Raw genomic sequence first — 21805 nt, 5'->3', positions numbered from 1 at the left:
TTGTCTCCCTTTGGTCTGTATGATCATATTCATCCTCTAGTTCTCTGATTCTGCAGATTATTGCTCTGTTCTCTTCCGTGCTACACGTGTTTCTGCTACTTACACAAAATGTGTTAAGGTGTTATCTATAAAATGACAGTTTCAATAGAAAGTCAACGTCTCTGTGTGTTTACAGCAGATACGTTCGCACAACATGTTGCTCTGTGTAACTATGGATACACACAGAAAAGAGATGATGAAAGAGATGATTTAATATTTGTGCACAGATCAAATGATTTCACTTCCATGAAACATTTCAACAGTGACAGTGGTGACAAATGTATTTCTCTCAACCCTCCACATGACTTTGTGCTTCATGTTTCTCTGGATCATAAACCTCCATCAGAGAAACAAGCAGACGTTCAACCTTTCTAAATGCTGCAGGATGGAGAAACACAAGCTAACATGAGAGAACCTCAGCCTCATCACACACACACACTGTAAACAGAAAACAGCTGATTACATCACAACATCTTCATCCTGGACAGCAAAACACAACATATTTAGTGTTTCTCTCTGGATTTAATCTCAAATGATCACAGATTGAAACCTACAAATAAGACACGAAAAACAAAATCAATGTTGGAATAATTTGATCCTTAATTAGTTTAAAATCATTTTCCTTAAACATAATCTTAATTTATAACGTGACATTCATGTTTAAACAAACTTAACCCATGAATAAAGTTGATCAAAGTCATAAAACTTCATTCATCTCAGTTCTCCTACAGTGAATAATGAAAAGTCTAACTCCACCACCAAAACAGAAAATCACAGAGAAATCTCAGCCTGACAGATTTTGAGCTCTTTGCTCTTTGCATCAGCAGATACTCCAACACTGAAATGTGGAAACAGTTTGTCAGTGAAAGTGTCTCTGTAAGTGTAGATGTGAGTTGCGTCTTCAGGGTTGTAGAAGGACACCTCCCCCCTGTCATAGTCCAGCTGGACTCTGATCCTCTGGAGACTCTTCTTCACTCTCACTGTCCCACCAACAACATCAGTGTATTTTCCACTACAATGCAGCAAACACCAGAGTCCATATTTTGGTGAAGCTTTCCTCTCCCCCTTCCTGTCAGCTGACTCTTTAGCCAAACCCACAATCCACTCAGGAAGGTCTCCCACCTCCACCTCCCAGCTGTGTTTCCCTGAGCTGAAGCCCTCAGAGCCCAGAACATCGGCATATTCAGTGTTTCTCTCTGGATTATCAGGAAGCTGTTGGTGTGTGTCTCCAAGTCTCACACTGATCAGGTCATCAGACAGATAGAGCGATCTGGCTGCAGTGTTTGGGTCCAGAATGACAGGAGTGAAGGTGATGTTCTCCTTCATCTTGTCCCAGACTCTGAAGGACAGGTTGCCCAGGTGTTTGGCCACATCTATCAGGGCTCCTGAGAGCAGCTGTGGATCTGACAGTGAGCACTGGGATCTGGTTCTGCTCTGAGTGGCTTTGTAACTGCTGAGGAAGGACACGTTGTGTTTCTGCAGCTCTTCTTCAACAGCACAGATACTGTCTGAGAGAGAGGAGAGCTTCTCCTCAATCATCTTCATCTCTCTGGCCATAGCCTCCCCCTTCTGCTCCTCTTCCTCCCTCAGAGCTGCCAGTCTGGACTCCTCTTCCTCTTTCAGGAGCTGCTGGAGCTTGTTGAACTGGGCTCTGATCTGCTTCTCTGTGGACATCAGCTGCTTCTTGGAGTGTTGAAACATTTTATTGTATGTTTCTTTAGCTTCTCTGTATTTCTTCTTCTTGTCCTGCAGAGACTCTAAGTCAGATTCCAGTTGGTCCTTCAGCTCACTGACTGCTTGTTCTATAGGAACCACATTGTGACTTTGATGGAGTGAGAACTCACAGACAGAACAAAAAGCTCTCTGCTCGTCCTTGCAGAACAATTTGGGCTTTTCTTTATGTTTCCTACACACCAGCTCCTCTTCCTCCTCTTTCTCTTCTTTCTGAGTCTCAGATGGTCCAAACTTCAGTTTCCCAACAAAGGAGTCAGCAAGTTCCTTCAAAGTAAAGTTCACTCTAATAAATTCTTTTGATGATTTCCTTTTACAAATCGGACAGCTTTTGTTTTGAGCTTGTTTCCAGAATAGTTCCAGGCAGCTGGAACAGAAGCTGTGGCTGCAGCCCAGAGTCACAGGATCTCTGAACGTCTCTGTACACACATGACAGCTCAGGAAACGTTCAAAAAGAGCATTTTTCTCTGCCATTTTCTCTCACACCCAAATTATTGTTGAATATCCACTCACTGTATGAAAATTCCCTAAATCTTCTTCTTTTAATCCACCAGATGATGTTTCTCAGTGCAGATCTCACTCCCTGTAATGGCGTCTATCCTCTGTTCAACAATGCATGAATCTACTTTCATTCTCACCTCCTCTTTCACAAGTTAATCATTAATCATTACAAATGCAGCCAATAAAACACGTGGACGATCTGTCCTGTAGGCTGTGGGACAGGGTGGACAGGATTGACTTCAGCTGTTTACTTCTGGTCCCAAACACTGCAGACCTCTCGTCTCTGTCTGGTGACTTCAGCACTGTGAGAGATGAAGACTGACAAATGAACAGCAAGTGGAAGATTTCTGCTTGAACCAAATTTGGCATCTGATGTTTTCAGCATACAAGAGTAAATTGCATGAATGTGTGAGTGAAAGTCAGGAGGCTCAGAATAAGAAACACCATCAGACTTTATTAGACGATCAAAGTCTCACTCATAGTTGCAGCTCATGTAATTAGCTTTTATCATCCTGCACTTTAGACTCCAAGTGTCTCTGATCACCAGATAAACCACATGAATCTCCTCTGATCTTATTTGCTTTTAGCTTTAGATATACGAGCGTCAAACTCTGACCTCAACATAGAGGCCTTGCCTTGCCTCTACTTGCCCATTTATGAACGTCAGCAGCCAACCCAGGCCAGAAAACCTTTTAGAACATACAAGTGTACTTACAGAATTAAAACTACAGTAATTGGAGCATTTTAGATGTGGTAACTTGCTATATTTCTGCATAATTGAAATTGACTTTTTAAATGCACTAAAGTAATTTTCAAAAATCTAAAAGTTGATGTTAAAAGTTAAAAGTTGAAGAATTAGTGGTCAATAAGAGTAGATAAGTGATAATGCATAAGAGGTCCCGTTTAAGGACTTGAGCTTGGGTTTTGTCTCCTGAGACCCTGAGAAAGAGAGAGACAGGCACCAGGACAATCACACCTTGCCCACTTCTCAATGAGACCTAACTAAAGTTATAAATTCAGAGATACATAGATCAGAGTAAACAAATCATTTGGACAAATAGAGAGATAGGTGAATTCAAAAGAACAGAAATCTTAGAATTGCCATGTAAGCTGTTGTTAAAGTTACAATTGCTGTCCCATCAATATTTAAATTGACAATAGCAGTGTGTGTGGGTATGTGTGTGGTCAGCGCTGACAGAATTGAATGCATGTGTGTAGTGAGGAAGTGGTCCCTGTGTGTGTGACTGCAAGAACAAAAGGGAGCCGTGTGTGTGTCCAGTTTGGGCTCCATTGCAAATACGAAGTACTTTAAAATCTGAAATTTGAAGCTGAAAATTGTAGAAGAAGTACAACTAGTAAGAACTTGTACCATAAAGTAGTGGTCAAAATTAATGGTTGAATGTTCCTTCTGGCAACATAATCGGTTAAAAACCTGTTGCAGTGTTGTTTTGTTGTGTGCTGCGGGAGCACTGCTGTTGCTGGGTAGAAAAATAGCTGAAACTTAACTGTTGCTATATTCTGTGCTGTATTGCTATATTCACCCAGTGTGTTGAGACAGATGTGTACGCAGCGCTGTCCTGTGCCCGACTGAAGCATAGGAGGGGCGTATACCACCGAGTGGGCGTGCCTAGATCTCACACACTCGGGCCTGCTAAACAGGAAGAAAGGAGAGAGGCTGACTTCCCTCCTCCCCATCTGAGACTCTCTGGAGTCAGGTCTGACCACCACATTTTCTGTACATAAACTGAGAGCTGCAATTCAGTATTGGCATATATTGTTGCATTGTTTAATTTAAATGTATTACCAGATGCTGAATTCAGAATAAGTGCTTAAGAAGAGGTGACTTAGGACATATAACTACTATAAGTTGTGCTTGAAACATGTATGCTGCTTAACTTAGTGAATAAGACCAAATTGTAATTATTGCCGTTCTAAAACTACGCAATTGAGCCTATCCAGGTATAAGAACATCAACAGACAATATTCAAATTGTTGATACGTACAGCAGAAATGGACGGGATACCGGTAACCCTCAGACGAAGCAGACAAAGAAACAGCTAGTGTTTCAGGAGACATTGACTTAGCTCCTTACAGAGCATCTCCTGTCCAATACAAAGAGTCAACTCCAAAAGTTTACAGTAGAGAAAGGAACAAGGAAGTTACGAAGGTCAAACCAAAAGTCTTAGATTGTTTTGCAGAGAGAAACCAGGCTCTGAAAGAGGAAGAGGCAGAGGCATATTGGATGAAGTTTGACCAACTAGGTGAAAAAAACAGGAACATACCAGGTATCAAGAGATAGAAGTAGAGACAGAATTGGAAAAGGGCGAAGAGATGTTAAAGGAGAAGAGAAGACACAGTATATGACAGAGCAAAGCAGGAAGTGAAGCTCGAGGAAGTTAGACTGAAGGACCTCTGGAAGTAGAAAAGAGAGATATTGCAGCAGGAAGTCTTACATTTGCTGCAGGAAGCCAACAGGGGGCCAAAAGAAAAGAGAACGATTATGACCTTAGATACAGACCTGCAATAAGGCCTCCAGACAGATATGACCCTGGGCAATATCCAATATTGATAAAGGGGGCACAGGGACAGTATATCCCTTGGCAAACACTCGACCTTGAGGGGCTGATTGCTCGACTTCCTAACATCCATGAGGCGGCCAGCAAATGGATAAAAGCATTCGAAGAAGAGACAGTGGGCAAAATATTGGCTCTTGGTGACATTAAGGCACTGTGGGCCCGAACCATGGGGGCGCCAACGATGGAAAATGTCTTGCGCATGAGTGGCGCACACTGGATGATTGATCCACTAGCCGATGGAACTGAATTCAATCCATATGGAGCTGGCTTATGGGGGGCCCTGAGGAAAGAATATCCGATGGAGGCAGGAAACTGAGGATGAAGCTGAGAGAAGCCCTCTACTAAGCACACTGTTCAGAACATCAGTGATAGAGGCCATGCCAAGCTCAGTAAAAAGCAGATTGGAGGACGTTGTGGGACTGACATCAAAGTCGCACAGAGAATTCTGTGACCATGTGGTACATGCCATAGAAAAATACAGAAAGGACGAGGAGAGAATGAGGGCGCAGGAGAAAGACATTCAAAGGAAACTTGCTCAGCTACAACTTAGTGAACTGACTAACAAATATAAGAAAAAGTTTCAAGTCCCAGTTCTGAACAATCAGTCAGGTGAAGAGACACCTGTCACCCAACCCTCTGCTCCACCTCCTGTCCAACCCCCTCCCATCATCAATGTCTATTCCCAATAGCAACGATTACAACAACAGGCTCCAAAGATGAGGAGACCACCTGCATCGCACCGCAGAGGAGGCAAGGGGGGACGACCTCCAAGACAAGGACCTCCAAGACTCTGCTGGGGATGCGGGCAGCACGGTCACAATCGCCAAAGTTGCCCATCAAACCCGTGGCCAGCTCCCAATTGGACCGAACGGGGTTCTGGTGATCAGCCACCCCAACGAAGACTAACGGAAGACAAACTGCTCTAAAATTCATGTCAATTTGCTAGGGAGAGATGGATAATGTAAATTAAAAGTAAAAAGCTGGTGTTCACCACAAGGTCTGTACATTGACACTTCTGGAATCAATCTTCAAATGAGCGTACCATCAAAAAGAACAAATGTTTATTGGCTGGGGGATACAACTGAACAAATGACTAAAATCCTACAGAAGTGGGAACATTTTAAATTTAATCTAATACATAATAATAGGAAAACAGGGAGCAGCCACAAATATTGACCCCCAATCCTTTCATTTTCAGAGTGATACAATGTTCCTGAATCTATAACATACATGACTTTGTGGGTAAATCTTCATTTTTTATTTTTACTGTTTGTATTATTGAGTTGTTTACGCATCTGAAGGTTAAAAGCTCCAGAGTGCCCGTGTGGGACATGTGTTACATGCTCTGTACGATGGTGGGGTTGATGCAAAATGAAAGTTTATTATTTTGTTTACAGATGGAATGAGCCTCTTCTGTGCCTCAAACCTCTTTGGCTCTGATGACCTTCAGGACCTTTCACATAGAACAATGTGCCATCAAGAGATAAATATTCACATAAACTCATTTCAGTCACAGCGGCGACACCCTGAGGCATGTTGGTGTAACAGCAAGGTGACCCACTCTGCAGGCAGGAAATGAACCAGTACAGGTGAGACTCTTTCCACACTGTTGGACGCCTCCAAACTACTTTCCACTGGAGATGTTGCTTTGTTTTTACTCCCACTTTCCCATGTTTACATCACACACATGACCTGCAGCCACAGACAGCCGGAGAGACGCCAATGGGAACATTTGTCCTCAGCAGATATTCATTTTAAATGAAAGTATTGTTAATATGTTGAATATACTCTGTGGAATTATGAGTTTCTTTGGTAAGAAGCTGTATAAGAAGCAGGATGTATTGACGTGGTCCTGATGAGAGGAAACAACAGGTCAGTCTTCTAGTTTGTTGATTTCCCTTTAAAGCATCCATCATGGCAGCACGTCTCACTAACATTTGGAATCAAAATGTCAAAGCTGCAGTGACGGTTTCCTCTGCTGTGACTCTGTGCAGACAGCAAATGCAGATGTAGAAAGAAATCAGGGAAAACCTTCACAAATCAGCCAAAGCAAAGAACAACACTGAGGAGCAGAGCAGCACACCTCCAGAGCAGCTGACAGGAAAGAAGGCGCTGCAGAGAGAGAAGGAGCTCCAGCAGGGGGCGCAAACACACAGAGTAAAGCACCAACAGGGCAGCAGATGGACGGCAGACTGATGCTTTCATGTAGCTGCACAATAAGAGGAATTTAGTGTTATAATACAGAATTAAGTTCAATATTTAGACAATCATGTTTGCATTGAATATAGGAAAGTGAAAATCTAATCACTCAAATCAATAATCATGTTATAATCATATCATCTGCAGTAAAAAGGTTAAACACATAATGTTTAAGTTTCCTTTAAAGGACTCTGGCTCATAAACAGAAGCTTATTTGTGTTTTCAATGATAGTTTCTCTATTTTCTATCAATGGAAGCAAAGTCTGAGCTCTTCTTGCTCCAGATGATCTTATGTACTGAACAAGCAGGAAACACAACGTTTACATTTATAAGGACATTCAATCTGGATGCAAATGAATTGAAACCCTCCTGCAGTTTATATTAAATGATCTTCATCTCTCCACTTTTCATCTTTTATAGCCAATATGGTGTTGTCGTTGTCATCCTGAGCTCAGTGAGGCTCTGCTGCCTTCAGTCACATGAAGCTTCACTGAGATGAGCTGCAGTGACTGTGGTCAGTCTGAACCTGGGCCATCTTCTTCCTCCATACACTCACAAAGCTGCACTGACAACACTGAGTCTGCTATATCATATTCATCCTCTAGTTCTCTGATTCTGCAGATTATTGCTCTGTTCTCTTCCATGCTACACGTGTTTCTGCTACTTACAGAAAATGTGTTATCAATAAAATGTCAGTTTCAATAGAAAGTCAACGTCTCTGTGTGTTTACAGCAGATACGTTCGCACAACATGTTGCACTGTTTAACTATGGATACACACAGAAAAGAGATGATGAAAGAGATGATTTAATATTTGTGCACAGATCAAATGATTTCACTTCCATGAAACATTTCAACAGTGACAGTGGTGACAAATGTATTTCTCTCAACCCTCCACATGACTTTGTGCTTCATGTTTCTCTGGATCATAAACCTCCATCAGAGAAACAAGCAGACGTTCAACCTTTCTAAATGCTGCAGGATGGAGAAACACAAGCTAACATGAGAGAACCTCAGCCTCATCACACACACACTGTAAACAGAAAACAGCTGATTACATCACAACATCTTCATCCTGGACAGCAAAACACAACATATTTAGTGTTTCTCTCTGGATTAAATCTCAAAGGATCACAGATTGAAACCTACAAATAAGACACGAAAAACAAAATCAATGTTGGAATAATTTGATCCTTAATTAGTTTAAAATCATTTTCCTTAAACATAATCTTAGTTTATAACGTGACATTCATGTTTAAACAAACTTAACCCATGAATAAAGTTGATCAAAGACATAAAACTTCATTCATCTCAGTTCTCCTACAGTGAATAATGAAAAGTCTAACTCCACCACCAAAACAGAAAATCACAGAGAAATCTCAGCCTGACAGATTTTGAGCTCTTTGCTCTTTGCATCAGCAGCTTTCCATACGTTGAAATATGGAAACAGTTTGTCAGTGAAAGTGTCTCTGTAAGTGTAGATGTGAGTTGCGTCTTTAGGGTCGTAGAAGGACACCTCCCCCCTGTCATAGTCCAGCTGGACTCTGATCCTCTGGAGACTCTTCTTCACTCTCACTGTCCCACCAACAACATCAGTGTATTTTCCACTACGATGAGCCAAACACCAGAATCCATATTTTGGTGAAGCATCCCTCTTCCCCTTCCTGTCAGCTGACTCTTTAGCCAAACCAACAGTCCAGTCAGGAAGGTCTCCCACCTCCATCTCCCAGCTGTGTTTCCCTGAGCTGAAGCCCTCAGAGCCCAGAACAGTGGCATATTCAGTGTTTCTCTCTGGATTATCAGGAAGCTGTTGGTGTGTGTCTCCATATCTCACACTGATCAGGTTATCAGACAGATAGAGCCATTCGTTTGCAGTGTTTGGGTCCAGAATGACAGGAGTGAAGGTGATGTTGTCCTTCATCTTGTCCCAGACTCTGAAGGACAGGTTGCCCAGGTGTTTGGCCACATCTATCAGGGCTCCTGAGAGCAGCTGTGGATCTGACAGTGAGCACTGGGATCTGGTTCTGCTCTGAGTGGCTTTGTAACTGCTGAGGAAGGACACGTTGTGTTTCTGCAGCTCTTCTTCAACAGCACAGATACTGTCTGAGAGAGAGGAGAGCTTCTCCTCAATCATCTTCATCTCTCTGGCCATAGCGTTCCCCTTCTGCTCCTCTTCCTCCCTCAGAGCTGCCAGTCTGGACTCCTCTTCCTCTTTCAGGAGCTGCTGGAGCTTGTTGAACTGGGCTCTGATCTGCTTCTCTGTGGCCATCAGCTGCTTCTTGGAGTGCTGAATCATTTCATTGTATGTTTCTTTAGCTTCTCTGTATTTCTTCTTCTTGTCCTGCAGAGACTCTAAGTCAGATTTCAGTTGGTCCTTCAGCTCACTGACTGCTTGTTCTATAGGAACCACATTGTGACTTTGATGGAGTGAGAACTCACAGACAGAACACAAAGCTCTCTGCTCGTCCTTACAGAACAATTTGGGCTTTTCTTTATGTTTCCTACACACCAGCTCCTCTTCCTCCTCTTTCACTTCTTTCTGTGTCTCAGATGGTCTTAACTTCAGTTTCCCAACAAAGGAGTCAGCAAGTTCCTTCAAAGTAAAGTTCACTTTAATTGTTTCTTTTGATGATTTCCTTTTACAAATCGGACAGTTTTTGTTTTGAGCTTGTTTCCAGAATAGTTCCAGGCAGCTGGAACAGAAGCTGTGGTTGCAGCCCAGAGTCACAGGATCTCTGAACGTCTCTGTACACACATGACAGCTCAGGAAACTTTCAAAAAGAGCAATTTTCTCTGCCATTTTCTCTGGTATCCAGATTGTCTATTTACTGCAAAACTCACCAAACTGATGTTGTCCCAACGTTTTTTTTGAAGTCCTACAACACAAATGTCTTGTGAGCTCTCACTCCCTGTAATGGCGTCTCGGCTCTGTTCAGCGACAACAAATACACTTTCACTTTCTCTGGCCTCTTATTCAGAAGTTATGCAATATAACAATGTGACCAGCAGATGGTGGTGACAGCACAACTTTAAGATTTTACCCTGTAAATGTCTTCTATGGCGCACTTCCCGGTGAAAATCACGGATCACTGTACTGTGATGTAAGGGACTAAACTGAATTTAAAGCTGTACTATGTAAGATTTGATGTAAAAATGCTGTCTTCTCTGCTTATTAAAGGAGCTGAGATCACAGACAACAAACACAAACAACATCCGAGCCACTGAGAATACTAACTGTAGAGTAATTAGATTGAACTAAACGGAAGTTGTTTTTCTTTGAACTTTGTGGGTTTATAAAGAGAGATGACGGCTCATGATGCAGAGTTTCATGTAAAGGTGTCAAAGGGTTGTGTGGTGGTTTAGTTTCACTCTCATTTTGTAATATATTAGTTCACAAACACTGTTATTGAATACAGAGTCAACACAATGGAACGCTTGTTCACACAGTTGGGCCGTGTGTCAGCATGTGTTCATGTCTCTAGTCTGGGATTTTCATTATCTCATTCCAGAATTGAGATGATTTAGACTCTCAAAATGTGTTAAACATATCACATTGTGGAGCTGTGCAGCCACAGAGCCTCACTTTGACGTGAGTGTGTCACTAACTACACTGGTGTTCCATCAGCTGCATTTGGACTTTTATAGACGTTCTTTCCATTGTCAACTTCAGACGGATTGCAAGAAGTATCAAATTCTGTAATTTACGACAAAATCAGTCATAGACGCATCTAGGCACGCAATGTTTTGAAGTGTGGCGTTCATCAGTATGAACCATTGTGTGTAATATAGGCTTATAAGTTGGATGTTCGTCCCACGGAAACTTCCCACTGAGAAGTTCAAACCTCATGTTCTGAGCTCCAAAATGGGTGAATCACAGTGGGAACTCAGCAAAAAATTTGCACTTAACAATCCTCTCCAGCTTGGCTCAGTTGCACAGCTATCATGAGTTTACCTGTGTGGACTAAACCAAGCTTAGCACATTCACACACAGACATAACACTGGCCCTGATAGATAAATATATATGTGGCATAAATAAATGCAACTCTAACATATGAATGTTTTTATTGTACTTTGTCATAGTTTGTCAATATGAGCCTATACCTTTAGAAAGAAACAAAACCTCTTCAAAATTAGAAATGTCAATCATGGTTTCAAAAAGGTTCACCTGGAAATTGTTTGTTTGTTAGTTTCCCACAACGAGATGACGGCAGCGGTAAGCACAGCTGATGTTGCTTATTTGAAGGTTGTTCGCTGGACTTTTGCCTTTTCTTGCTGTTGGTTGAATACATACACAATGCTCATGTTATAACTTTCACTCCAAACCTTCAAAGCTCAGCTGCAATGTTTGTAGCTGGAAATCTACAGCACATGCTTCAAACTTTTTTTCATTCCATATATGTTGCTTTTCAAGTCTGCGTTACAAGATTTTATTGGAACTTCTGAATTTGCTTTCAGCACTCCTCAGTGTGATTCCTTCTTCCTGTTGTACTTCCCACCTCCCTTCCCCTCAAGTTTTTTTTGTCACACCAACTTTCTCTGTCCACACCTGGGCGACAATAACAGTGCACTGGAAATTCAGTATGTAAAGTTTGATGTCATATCTATTATTATCGTTACTATAATAATGTTATTATTATATGATGTCATTTATGTAATTCAAATTTGATGCCAGTGGTACCTAGAGTTGATGAATTTTTTAAGTTTTCCTCTATCTTTTTAAGGAAGCATGATTTTGTCCCAATATTAACAGTGGCTGTTTTTTAGTGTGGTTATTAAGTGGAAAATTATATTGGCAGTTTTTGTAATTTGCTTCATGTCTGTTATCTTTTACTGCACCCAAACTCATGGTCAACATTTCTTTTTTCTTTGGAAGGGGTGTGTTTCATGGATGTGAGTTGTGAGTGTACATTACATTACAATCATTTGGCAGATGCCTTTATCCAAAGCGACTTACATTACACCCTACGCAGAGGGGGGAGCAATTGAGGGTTCGGTGCCTTGCTCATGGGCACCTTGGCAGGGACTTGAACCGGTGACCCTCCTGTTCCCAAGCGGAAGCTCTACGCACTGAGCTACTGCCTCCCAAAGTAGTAGTGTAGAGCAGGGGTGTCCAACCTTTTTGCCTCGGAGAGCTACTCGTGTTTTACATTATTCATAACATTTATCCACATGGCTGATTCTCCACCCAAACCAGCTGAATAAGCGTCTTTTGTGTAAACATTTACAAAATGTCGATATGCAACACTCAACACTCACATTTTGTATCAAAATGCACTTCAATTCAGGAACATAAGCGTTTTTTTCTAGAGAGTGAAAGCTTGTGTGTGTTTGTGCTTTGTTTATTCAAAAGGAATGACTTTGTAGAACTGAAGGAACCTGTTTCTCCTGGGTGGGGCTGTTGGTTGCTCCTGCTGTTGCTAGACAACTGTTGGATATCAGTATGATCTTAAATCAGTGTGTTTGTCTTCCATTGAAAATGACAGGTCCTACTGTTGAGGCGTCCCTTGAACATGACACAGAAGTCCTGTTCCACCTGCTGACTTTCCTGTTTCCAACTCATTGTTTCTGAACGTTTAAGTTTTCTTCATTATTACTGAAAAGCTGAAACATGATACATTGGTCTTTTATTTATGAAGATAAGTTGATCTAATTTTACTGCCCGGCACTGCAGTACAATTGTCTTAGAACAGAGGTTCTCAAACTGCGGTGTGATTCAAAGTTTGAAATCTAGAAGAATGGAATCGCAACAAAGTGCATGTATGGAAATGGAAACATGCAGACATTCCTAAATCTAAGCATATAAATAATTTAGAAATCTATTTTATTATGATTTTCTTTTAATTGACACAAAGCCACAACAAAATGTTTGAGCTTGTCTGAAAGAGCAGAAAGAGACTGTTTGCTTTGTCATCTGGTTCCTCACTTAAGGACAGTCCCTCCTCACATGGTGCAGTGGGTGTGTGCATACTTATGTGTGTGTGTGTGTTTGTGTGTGAGAGTACATCCATGCTCTGAGTTTGGTAGGCATGTGTCATGTTAGAGGGGAAGGTTGGGAACAGAAGGCTTTATTTCAGAGGACACATCAGTCCTCTGCCTTCATCCCAGGACTGAACTGTTCTCATGATTTGATGTGATTTGTCATGATTTGTGTTTGGACTGTCATGCTCTGTGACCTGTGTTACACTTTGTGTGATACACAGTAACGTGCTTGTGCCCGGGTCGTTGGGAATGAACTCATGGACTTCACAAAGCTGAAAACAGATTTTCCAGGTCCACTTTCATTTCCTTATGCACCATTGGCTGCCCTCAGGCATGAAGGTCCTCTAGGAGTTTGCCTTCGCTCTGCTGCCTCCAGGCGGCTGGCTGCCCCGGCGCTCAGCGGCCCCTGCTTGCGATCGACACGGTCACGGCTTTTCACTGTTCTGGCACCTCAGTGGTGAAATGATCCCACGACTGATGTCAGGACAGCTGAGTCGCTGCCCATCTTTCGCTGCAGGCTGAAAACCCATCTCTTCAAGAAACACTACCCGGATCCGCCCTCTTAGGACATCACCTATTTTGTCCTAGCTCTTCTGATGCACTTATTTGTTTTCTAATTTGTCCTTTTTTCTCATTCATCTTGGTACCTAACTTATTGCACTTCTACTCTAGCTCTAGTTTGGATCAAAGCGTCTGCTAAATGACCGTAATGTAATGTAATGTAGCACCCACTGGACTCCAGCTGCCACTGCTCCAGATGTAGATGAGTCAAGTACATACAGAACTTTCATTATAATGTAAAGCTTCTAACTAATGAAATGTAAAATATACTGACTGATGAAACTGAGACTTGTTTCTAAGTCTCATTCAGAGAACAAGAAATATGATCACACACTCTGTTCACACTTTAATGAAAGGACATGTTGCATTATTTAATAACCTCATTTAACTTAACATCATTCTCAACACCTCTCCATGCTCTCTATACATATACATTCTATACATTCTCTTTTATTCCTTTGTTATGAGTTGTTGATAAAGAGGAACAGTGCTGTAATCACCACCACAGTCATTCCCCTCAGATAATCTGTTACTTGCACATTTATGAACGTCAGCAGCCAACCCAGGCCAGAAAACCTTTTAGATGTTGCATCTCTAGTTTAGTTTGTGTTTGTCTTTGCCCAGTATGAGCTCCTGTTGAGCTCTCCTCAAAGTCTTTACAGATGGAATGAGCCTCTTCTGTGCCTCAAACCTCTTTGGCTCTGATGACCTTCAGGACCTTTCACGTAGAACAATGTGCCACTAAGAGATAAATATTCACATAAACTCATTTCAGTCACAGCGGCGACACCCTGAGGCATGTTGGTGTAACAGCAAGGTGACCCACTCTGCAGGCAGGAAATTAACCAGTACAGGTGAGACAGGTGGACGCCTCCAAACTACTTTCCACTGGAGATGTTGATTTGTTTTTACTCCCACTTTTCCATGTTTACATCACACACATGACCTGCAGCCACAGACAGCCGGAGAGACGCCAATGGGAACATTTGTCCTCAGCAGATATTCATTTTAAATGAAAGTATTGTTAATATGTTGAATATACTCTGTGGAATTATGAGTTTCTTTGGTAAGAAGCTGTATAAGAAGCAGGATGTATTGACGTGGTCCTGATGAGAGGAAACAACAGGTCAGTCTTCTAGTTTGTTGATTTCCCTTTAAAGCATCCATCATGGCAGCACGTCTCACTAACATTTGGAATGAAAATGTCAAAGCTGCAGTGACGGTTTCCTCTGCTGTGACTCTGTGCAGACAGCAAATGCAGATGTAGAAAGAAATCAGGGAAAACCTCCACAAATCAGCCAAAGCAAAGGACAACACTGAGGAGCAGAGCAGCACACCTCCAGAGCAGCTGACAGGAAAAAAGGCGCTGCAGAGAGAGAAGGAGCTCCAGCAGGGGGCGCAATCACACAGAGTAAAGCACCAACAGAGCAGCAGATGGACGGCAGACTGATGCTTTCATGTAGCTGCGCAATAAGAGGAATTTAGTGTTAAAATACAGAATAAAGTTCAATATTTAGACAATCGTGTTTGCATTGAATATAGGAAAGTGAAAATCTAATCACTCAAAGCAATAATCATATTATAATCATATCATCTGCAGTAAAAAGGTTAGACACATAATGTTTAAGTTTCCTTTAAAGGACTCTGGTTCATAAACAGAAGCTTATTTGTGTTTTCAATGATAGTTTCTCTATTTTCTATCAATGGAAGCAAAGCCTGAGCTCTTCTTGCTCCAGATGATCTTATGTACTGGTGTTAAAGCTAAAATGATGTCAACTCAGCAAAGGAAAACCTACATTTCTCTCCTGTAGGTGTGGTCAGAAAATGACATCACATGCTTCACGTCCAGTTAACAGTAAATTAAGCCATCTGTAATCTAGTAATAGATACTTATGTCATAATGTAATAAACCAACAACACAGCTTCTTCAAAAATGTTAACTGCTAACAACTAGTGAGCTGATTCATGTGGCAAACAATGTGAAACACATTTGCTTCAGTACACGCTGTAAGCCTGACAGAAATTAAACAAAGTTAATATATATATAATACCATCATAAATGTGGCCCCCCAAATACTATTGTAAATGTTTTGCCAATTTAGACCTTAGCTAATAAACTCAGTGCTCAGCTGAAGAAGAATCTATAGGAAAATGCCCTGCAAAGTCCCCTTGTTCCCTACATCTGTCGTCATGAAACCTTATATCCTCAGATTGTGCATCTGTCTCATCCTCCCCCTGGTTAGCCAAGTCAGATGCTCTCACAGCTCCATTTCCACCTCCTTTTCCTTTCTCTGTTCTCCACACTTGCTGCTGTGCATAGCTATGCTCTTTTGGCAAGTAGAAGCCTGGAGGAGGGAGCAGGCGTCTCATGTAACGCGAAGGAGAATGGGGGCGAGAAACTGTCTGGGGTTTCTGGTCCTGCTGTGAGACCATTGCAACCTCTGGAGTCTCTGAAGGAGCTACGGGTACATTCTCATTCAGGTCCTCAGGTGGCTCATTCTCCCCACATGAACGCAATGAGTTCTCTACCTTTCTAGCTTCAGCTGTATCTTCTTGAATGGGCTCCTGGTCAATCAGCTGTTCTTTCAACGAGTGAGCAATCTTCCTAAAACGGACAAGCAGACAAAAAACATGGCTATGGTTAAAAAGCTGCTTACATTTACATCAAGATATGGAAATGGAAACATGCAGACATTCCTAAATCTGATCACATAAATAATTTTGAAATCTAATTGCAGCATGATTTTCTTTTAATTGACAGAAAGACGCAACAAAATGTTTGAGCTTGTCTGAAAGAGCAGAAAGAGACTGTTTGCTTTGTCATCTGGTTCTTCACTTAAGGACAGTCCCTCCTCACATGGTGCAGTGTGTGTGTGCGTACTTATGTGTGTGTGTTTGTGTGTGAGAGTACATCCATGCTCTGAGTTTGTTAGGCATGTGTCATGTTAGAGGGGAAGGTTGGGAACAGAAGGCTTTATTTCAGAGGACACATCAGTCCTCTGCCTTCATCCCAGGACCGAACTGTTCTCATGATTTGATGTGATATGTCATGATTTGTGTTTGGACTGTTATGCTCTGTGACCTGTGTTACACTTTGTGTGATACACAGTAACGTGCTTGTGCCCGGGTCGTTGGGAATGAACTCATGGACTTCACAAAGCTGAAAACAGATTTTTCAGTTCCGCTTTCATTTCTCACCATTGGCTGCCATCACAGTCGTCTTGCCCTGATTGGTCAGACCAAGATGTATGAGACTGGGCGGTTGGTTGATTTGTTGATTCGTCCTCAGGTTCATATTTATTTGGATTCTGTTTTTATTTATTTATTGTGTTGAATAATTCTTTGTTGCTTTTCTTTCTTTGTGGTTTTGCTATTGTACAGCTCATGTAATGTGTGTGGTTGGGACACTGCTCCATGTAAAACACCACCAGTGTGTTTGAAAGGAGAGTGCACCCAATCTGTATCCTGCATGTTTGACCTGAAACACAGACCAACATTGTTTGAATTATCATTTTTAGTTCCCTGCTGATTTTCTTCATCAACTTGACATTTATAATGTTTTGGACTTTCCCTTTGGCTCATCTTCTCCATTGATTTGATCCACTCAGGTCATCATCACTGCCTGAGTGGGACATTGATCACTTTATGCTTCAATGATCCAGCTTTGTTGGTGTTAAATGTCCCTCCACACCCAAAAAGGAAGAAATAGCAGCATGTACGGTGCAAAGGGGTTGTTTTTCTGTTCTTCTTTAGTGTGTTTACTAGCCTTCAACATCACTAAAATAAGAGTCACATATTTAAAACGAGGGCGTACACAGTATTACACACCTGCAACTAACTATACCATCATAGCTGCATTTTCTCTGCATCAACATGCAGCTTGTTTTTGGTGTTTTCCTTTTTGTTTTACCTTTTCTACTGAATGCTGGTATACCACACCTTTCCACTTTGGTTAGGGTTAGATGATATAATGAAGATGACAGTGATTAGAGGATGACTATGAGGGGATGTGATGATGATTATTTAGCATGCTTTACTACACGGCTCCATGTTGTCAGTGCAGAGCAGCAGCTTCTTCAACGTCACTGAGAGAGTTGGAGGAGAACTTGTTGAACTCTGATCCAGCTGACAGGAATGAAGGCGCTGCAGGGAGGGAAGGAGCTCCAGCAGGGGGCGCAATCACACAGAGTAAAGCACCAATCAGAGCAACATTTGAATAGCAGACATGTTATTAGACAGACAAATCTACCAGACCATTATGCAAAGGTATTGAGCTGAATATGATTCATTTTAGAATAGCATTTCTAAATTATCAGTGTTTGCATTGAATATAAAGAAAGTTGTAAAAATCTTATCAGTCAAATCAATAATTTACAAATATAAATCTGTATCAGATTGAAAGTAAATCACATAATCTGCAGTAAAAAGGTTAAACACATAATGTTTAAGTTTCCTTTAAAGGACTCTGGTTCATAAACAGAAGCTTATTTGTGTTTTCAATGATAGTTTCTCTATTTTCTATCAATGGAAGCAAAGTCTGAGCTCTTCTTGCTCCAGATGATCTTATGTACTGAACAAGCAGGAAACACAACGTTTAACTTTATAAGGACATTCAATCTGGATGCAAATGAATTGAAACCCTCCTGCAGTTTAAATGAAATGATCTTCATCTCTCCACTTTTCATCTTTATAGCCAATATTGTGTTGTTGTTGTCATCCTGAGCTCAGTGAGGCTCTGCTGCCTTCAGTCACATGAAGCTTCACTGAGATGAGCTGCAGTGACTGTGGTCACTCTGAACCTGGGCCATCTTCTTCCTCCACACTCTCACTAAGCTGCACTGACAACACTGAGTCTGCTCCTCTTCGTCGTCTTTCACTCTTCCTCCCCGTCGCTCTGTTTCCAGCCTGATTCTCTGGTTTCTCTGCTGTGTCTCTCTCTTCTTCCCCTTTGTCTCCCTTTGGTCTGTATGATCATATTCATCCTCTAGTTCTCTGATTCTGCAGATTATTGCTCTGTTCTCTTCCGTGCTACACGTGTTTCTGCTACTCACACAAAATGTGTTAAGGTGTTATCTATAAAATGACAGTTTCAATAGAAAGTCAACGTCTCTGTGTGTTTACAGCAGATACGTTTGCACAACATGTTGCACTGTGTAACTATGGATACACACAGAAAAGAGATGATGAAAGAGATGATTTAATATTTGTGCACAGATCAAATGATTTCCCTTCCATGAAACATTTCAACAGTGACAGTGGTGACAAATGTATTTCTCTCAACCCTCCACATGACTTTGTGCTTCGTGTTTCTCTGGATCATAAACCTCCATCAGAGAAACAAGCAGACGTTCAACCTTTCTAAATGCTGCAGGATGGAGAAACACAAGCTAACATGAGAGAACCTCAGCCTCATCACACACACACTGTAAACAGAAAACAGCTGATTACATCACAACATCTTCATCCTGGACAGTAAAACACAACATATTTAGTGTTTCTCTCTGGATTAAATCTCAAATGATCACAGATTGAAACCTACAAATAAGACACGAAAAACAAAATCAATGTTGGAGTAATTTGATCAACAGTTCAACAGTCCTTAGTCCTTAGTCATTAGTTTAAAATCATTTTCCTTAAACACAATCTTAGTTTAGAACGTGACATTCATGTTTAAACATACTTAACCCATGAATAAAGTTGATCAAAGTCATAAAACTTCATTCATCTCAGTTCTCCTACAGTGAATAATGAAAAGTCTAACTCCACCACCAAAACAGAAAATCACAGAGAAATCTCAGCCTGACAGATTTTGAGCTCTTTGCTCTTTGCATCAGCAGCTTTTCTAACATGGAAATATGGAAACAGTTTCTCAGTGAAAGTGTCTCTGTGAGTGTAGATGTGAGTTGCGTCTTCAGGGTTGTAGAAGGACACCTCCCCCCTGTCATAGTCCAGCTGGACTCTGATCCTCTGGAGACTCTTCTTCACTCTCACTGTCCCACCAAGTCCATCAGTGTATTTTCCACTACGATGCAGCAAACACCAGAGTCCATATTCTGGTGAAGCTTTCCTCTCCCCCTTCCTGTCAGCTGACTCTTTAACAAAACCCACATACCAGAGAGGAAGGTCTCCCACCTCCACCTCCCAGCTGTGTTTCCCTGAGCTGAAGCCCTCAGAGCCCAGAACAGAGACATATTTAGTGTTTCTCTCTGGATTATAAGGAAGCTGTTGGTGTGTGTCTCCCTGTCTCACACTGGTCAGGTCATCAGACAGATAGAGCCATTCGTTTGCAGTGTTTGGGTCCAGAATGACAGGAGTGAAGGTGATGTTGTCCTTCATCTTGTCCCAGACTCTGAAGGACAGGTTGCCCAGGTGTTTGGCCACATCTATCAGGGCTCCTGAGAGCAGCTGTGGATCTGACAGTGAGCACTGGGATCTGGTTCTGCTCTGAGTGGCTTTGTAACTGCTGAGGAAGGACACGTTGTGTTTCTGCAGCTCTTCTTCAACAGCACAGATACTGTCTGAGAGAGAGGAGAGCTTCTCCTCAATCATCTTCATCTCTCTGGCCATAGCCTTCCCCTTCTGCTCCTCTTCCTCCCTCAGAGCTGCCAGTCTGGACTCCTCTTCCTCTTTCAGGAGCTGCTGGAGCTTGTTGAACTGGGCTCTGATCTGCTTCTCTGTGGACATCAGCTGCTTCTTGGAGTGTTGAATCATTTCATTGTATGTTTCTTTAGCTTCTCTGTATTTCTTCTTCTTGTCCTGCAGAGACTCTAAGTCAGATTCCAGTTGGTCCTTCAGCTCACTGACTGCTTGTTCTATAGGAACCACATTGTGACTTTGATGGAGTGAGAACTCACAGACAGAACACAAAGCTCTCTGCTCGTCCTTACAGAACAATTTGGGCTTTTCTTTATGTTTCCTACACACCAGCTCCTCTTCCTCCTCTTTCTCTTCTTTCTGAGTCTCAGATGGTCTTAACTTCAGTTTCCCAACAAAGGAGTCAGCAAGTTCCTTCAAAGTAAAGTTCACTCCAACATTATCTTTTGATGATTTCCTTTTACAAATCGGACAGTTTTTGTTTTGAGCTTGTTTCCAGAATAGTTCAAGGCAGCTGGAACAGAAGCTGTGGTTGCAGCCCAGAGTCACAGGATCTCTGAACGTCTCTGTACACACATGACAGCTCAGGAAACTTTCCAAAAGAGCAATTTTCTCAGCCATTTTCTCTGGTATCCAGATTGTCTATTTACCGCAAAACTCACCTAATTGAAGTTGTCCCAACGTTGTTTTTGAAGTCCTTTGAATGTCTTGTGAGCTCTCACTCCCTGTAATGGCGTCTCGGCTCTGTTCAGCGACAACAAATTCACTTTCACTTTCTCTGGCCTCTTATTCAGAAGTTATGCAATATAACAATGTGACCAGCAGATGGTGGTGACAGCACAACTTTCAGATTTTACCCTGTAAATGTCTTCTATCGCGCACTTCCCGGTGAAAATCACGGATCACTGTACTGTGATGTAAGGGACTAAACTGAATCTAAAGCTGTACTATGTAAGATTTGTATGTAAAAATGCTGTCTCTGCTTATTAAAGGAGCTGAGATCACAGACAACAAACACAAACAACATCCGAGCCACTGAGAATACTAACTGTAGAGTAATTAGATTGAACTAAATGGAAGTTGTTTGTCTTTGAACTTTGTGGGTTTATAAAGAGAGATGACGGCTCATGATGCAGAGTTTCATGTAAAGGTGTCAAAGGGTTGTGTGGTGGTTTAGTTTCACTCTCATTTTGTAATATATTAGTTCACAAACACTGTTATTGAATACAGAGTCAACACAATGGAACGCTTGTTCACACAGTTGGGCCGTGTGTCAGTATGTGTTCATGTCTCTAGTCTGGGGTTTTCATTATCTCATTCCAGAATTGAAATGATTTAGACTCTCAAAATGTGTTAAACATATCACATTGTGGAGCTGTGCAGCCACAGAGCCTCACTTTGACGTGAGTGTGTCACTAACTACACTGGTGTTCCATCAGCTGCGTTTGGACTTTTATAAACGTTCTTTCCATTGTCAAATTCAGACGGATTGCAAGAAGTATCAAATTCTGTAATTTATGACAAAATCAGTCATAGACGCATCTAGGCACGAAATTTTTTTGAAGTGTGGCGTTCATCAGTATGAACCATTGTGTGTAATATAGGCCTAAATGAGATCGGTTCAT

The 21805-nt window shown here is 41.7% G+C and overlaps 3 protein-coding genes across 3 annotated transcripts; all 3 read right to left on the bottom strand.

The window, feature by feature from the left end:
- Positions 1 to 761: 761 nt before the first annotated feature.
- Positions 762 to 2244, bottom strand: LOC143005794 (zinc-binding protein A33-like). Its single transcript, XM_076157178.1, has one exon. It carries the CDS (start codon positions 2242 to 2244, stop codon positions 811 to 813), a length of 1434 nt encoding a protein of 477 aa, XP_076013293.1. The 3' UTR covers positions 762 to 810.
- A 5652-nt stretch (positions 2245 to 7896) lies between these two features.
- Positions 7897 to 9845, bottom strand: LOC143005793 (zinc-binding protein A33-like). The gene has a single exon (XM_076157177.1). The coding sequence runs from the start codon at positions 9843 to 9845 to the stop codon at positions 8412 to 8414; it is 1434 nt and encodes a 477-aa protein (XP_076013292.1). The 3' UTR covers positions 7897 to 8411.
- A 9085-nt stretch (positions 9846 to 18930) lies between these two features.
- Positions 18931 to 20818, bottom strand: LOC143005808 (zinc-binding protein A33-like). Its single transcript, XM_076157195.1, has one exon. It carries the CDS (start codon positions 20799 to 20801, stop codon positions 19368 to 19370), a length of 1434 nt encoding a protein of 477 aa, XP_076013310.1. The 5' UTR covers positions 20802 to 20818; the 3' UTR covers positions 18931 to 19367.
- Between the last annotated feature and the right edge of the window lie 987 nt (positions 20819 to 21805).

This window comes from Genypterus blacodes, unplaced genomic scaffold, assembly GCF_046128005.1.
Source record: "Genypterus blacodes isolate CSIRO-AG114 ecotype Tasmania unplaced genomic scaffold, CSIRO-AGI_Gbla_v1 ptg000072l_1, whole genome shotgun sequence".
Taxonomy (NCBI): Eukaryota; Metazoa; Chordata; class Actinopteri; order Ophidiiformes; family Ophidiidae; genus Genypterus; species Genypterus blacodes.
This window is presented reverse-complemented; position numbering and strand designations above follow the sequence as displayed.

Excerpts from the sequence above, each read along its gene's own strand:
- LOC143005808 (XM_076157195.1), bottom strand. The coding sequence starts at position 20,801 with ATGGCTGAGAAAATTGCTCTTTTGGAAAGTTTCCTGAGCTGTCATGTG.
- LOC143005793 (XM_076157177.1), bottom strand. The coding sequence starts at position 9,845 with ATGGCAGAGAAAATTGCTCTTTTTGAAAGTTTCCTGAGCTGTCATGTG.
- LOC143005794 (XM_076157178.1), bottom strand. The coding sequence starts at position 2,244 with ATGGCAGAGAAAAATGCTCTTTTTGAACGTTTCCTGAGCTGTCATGTG.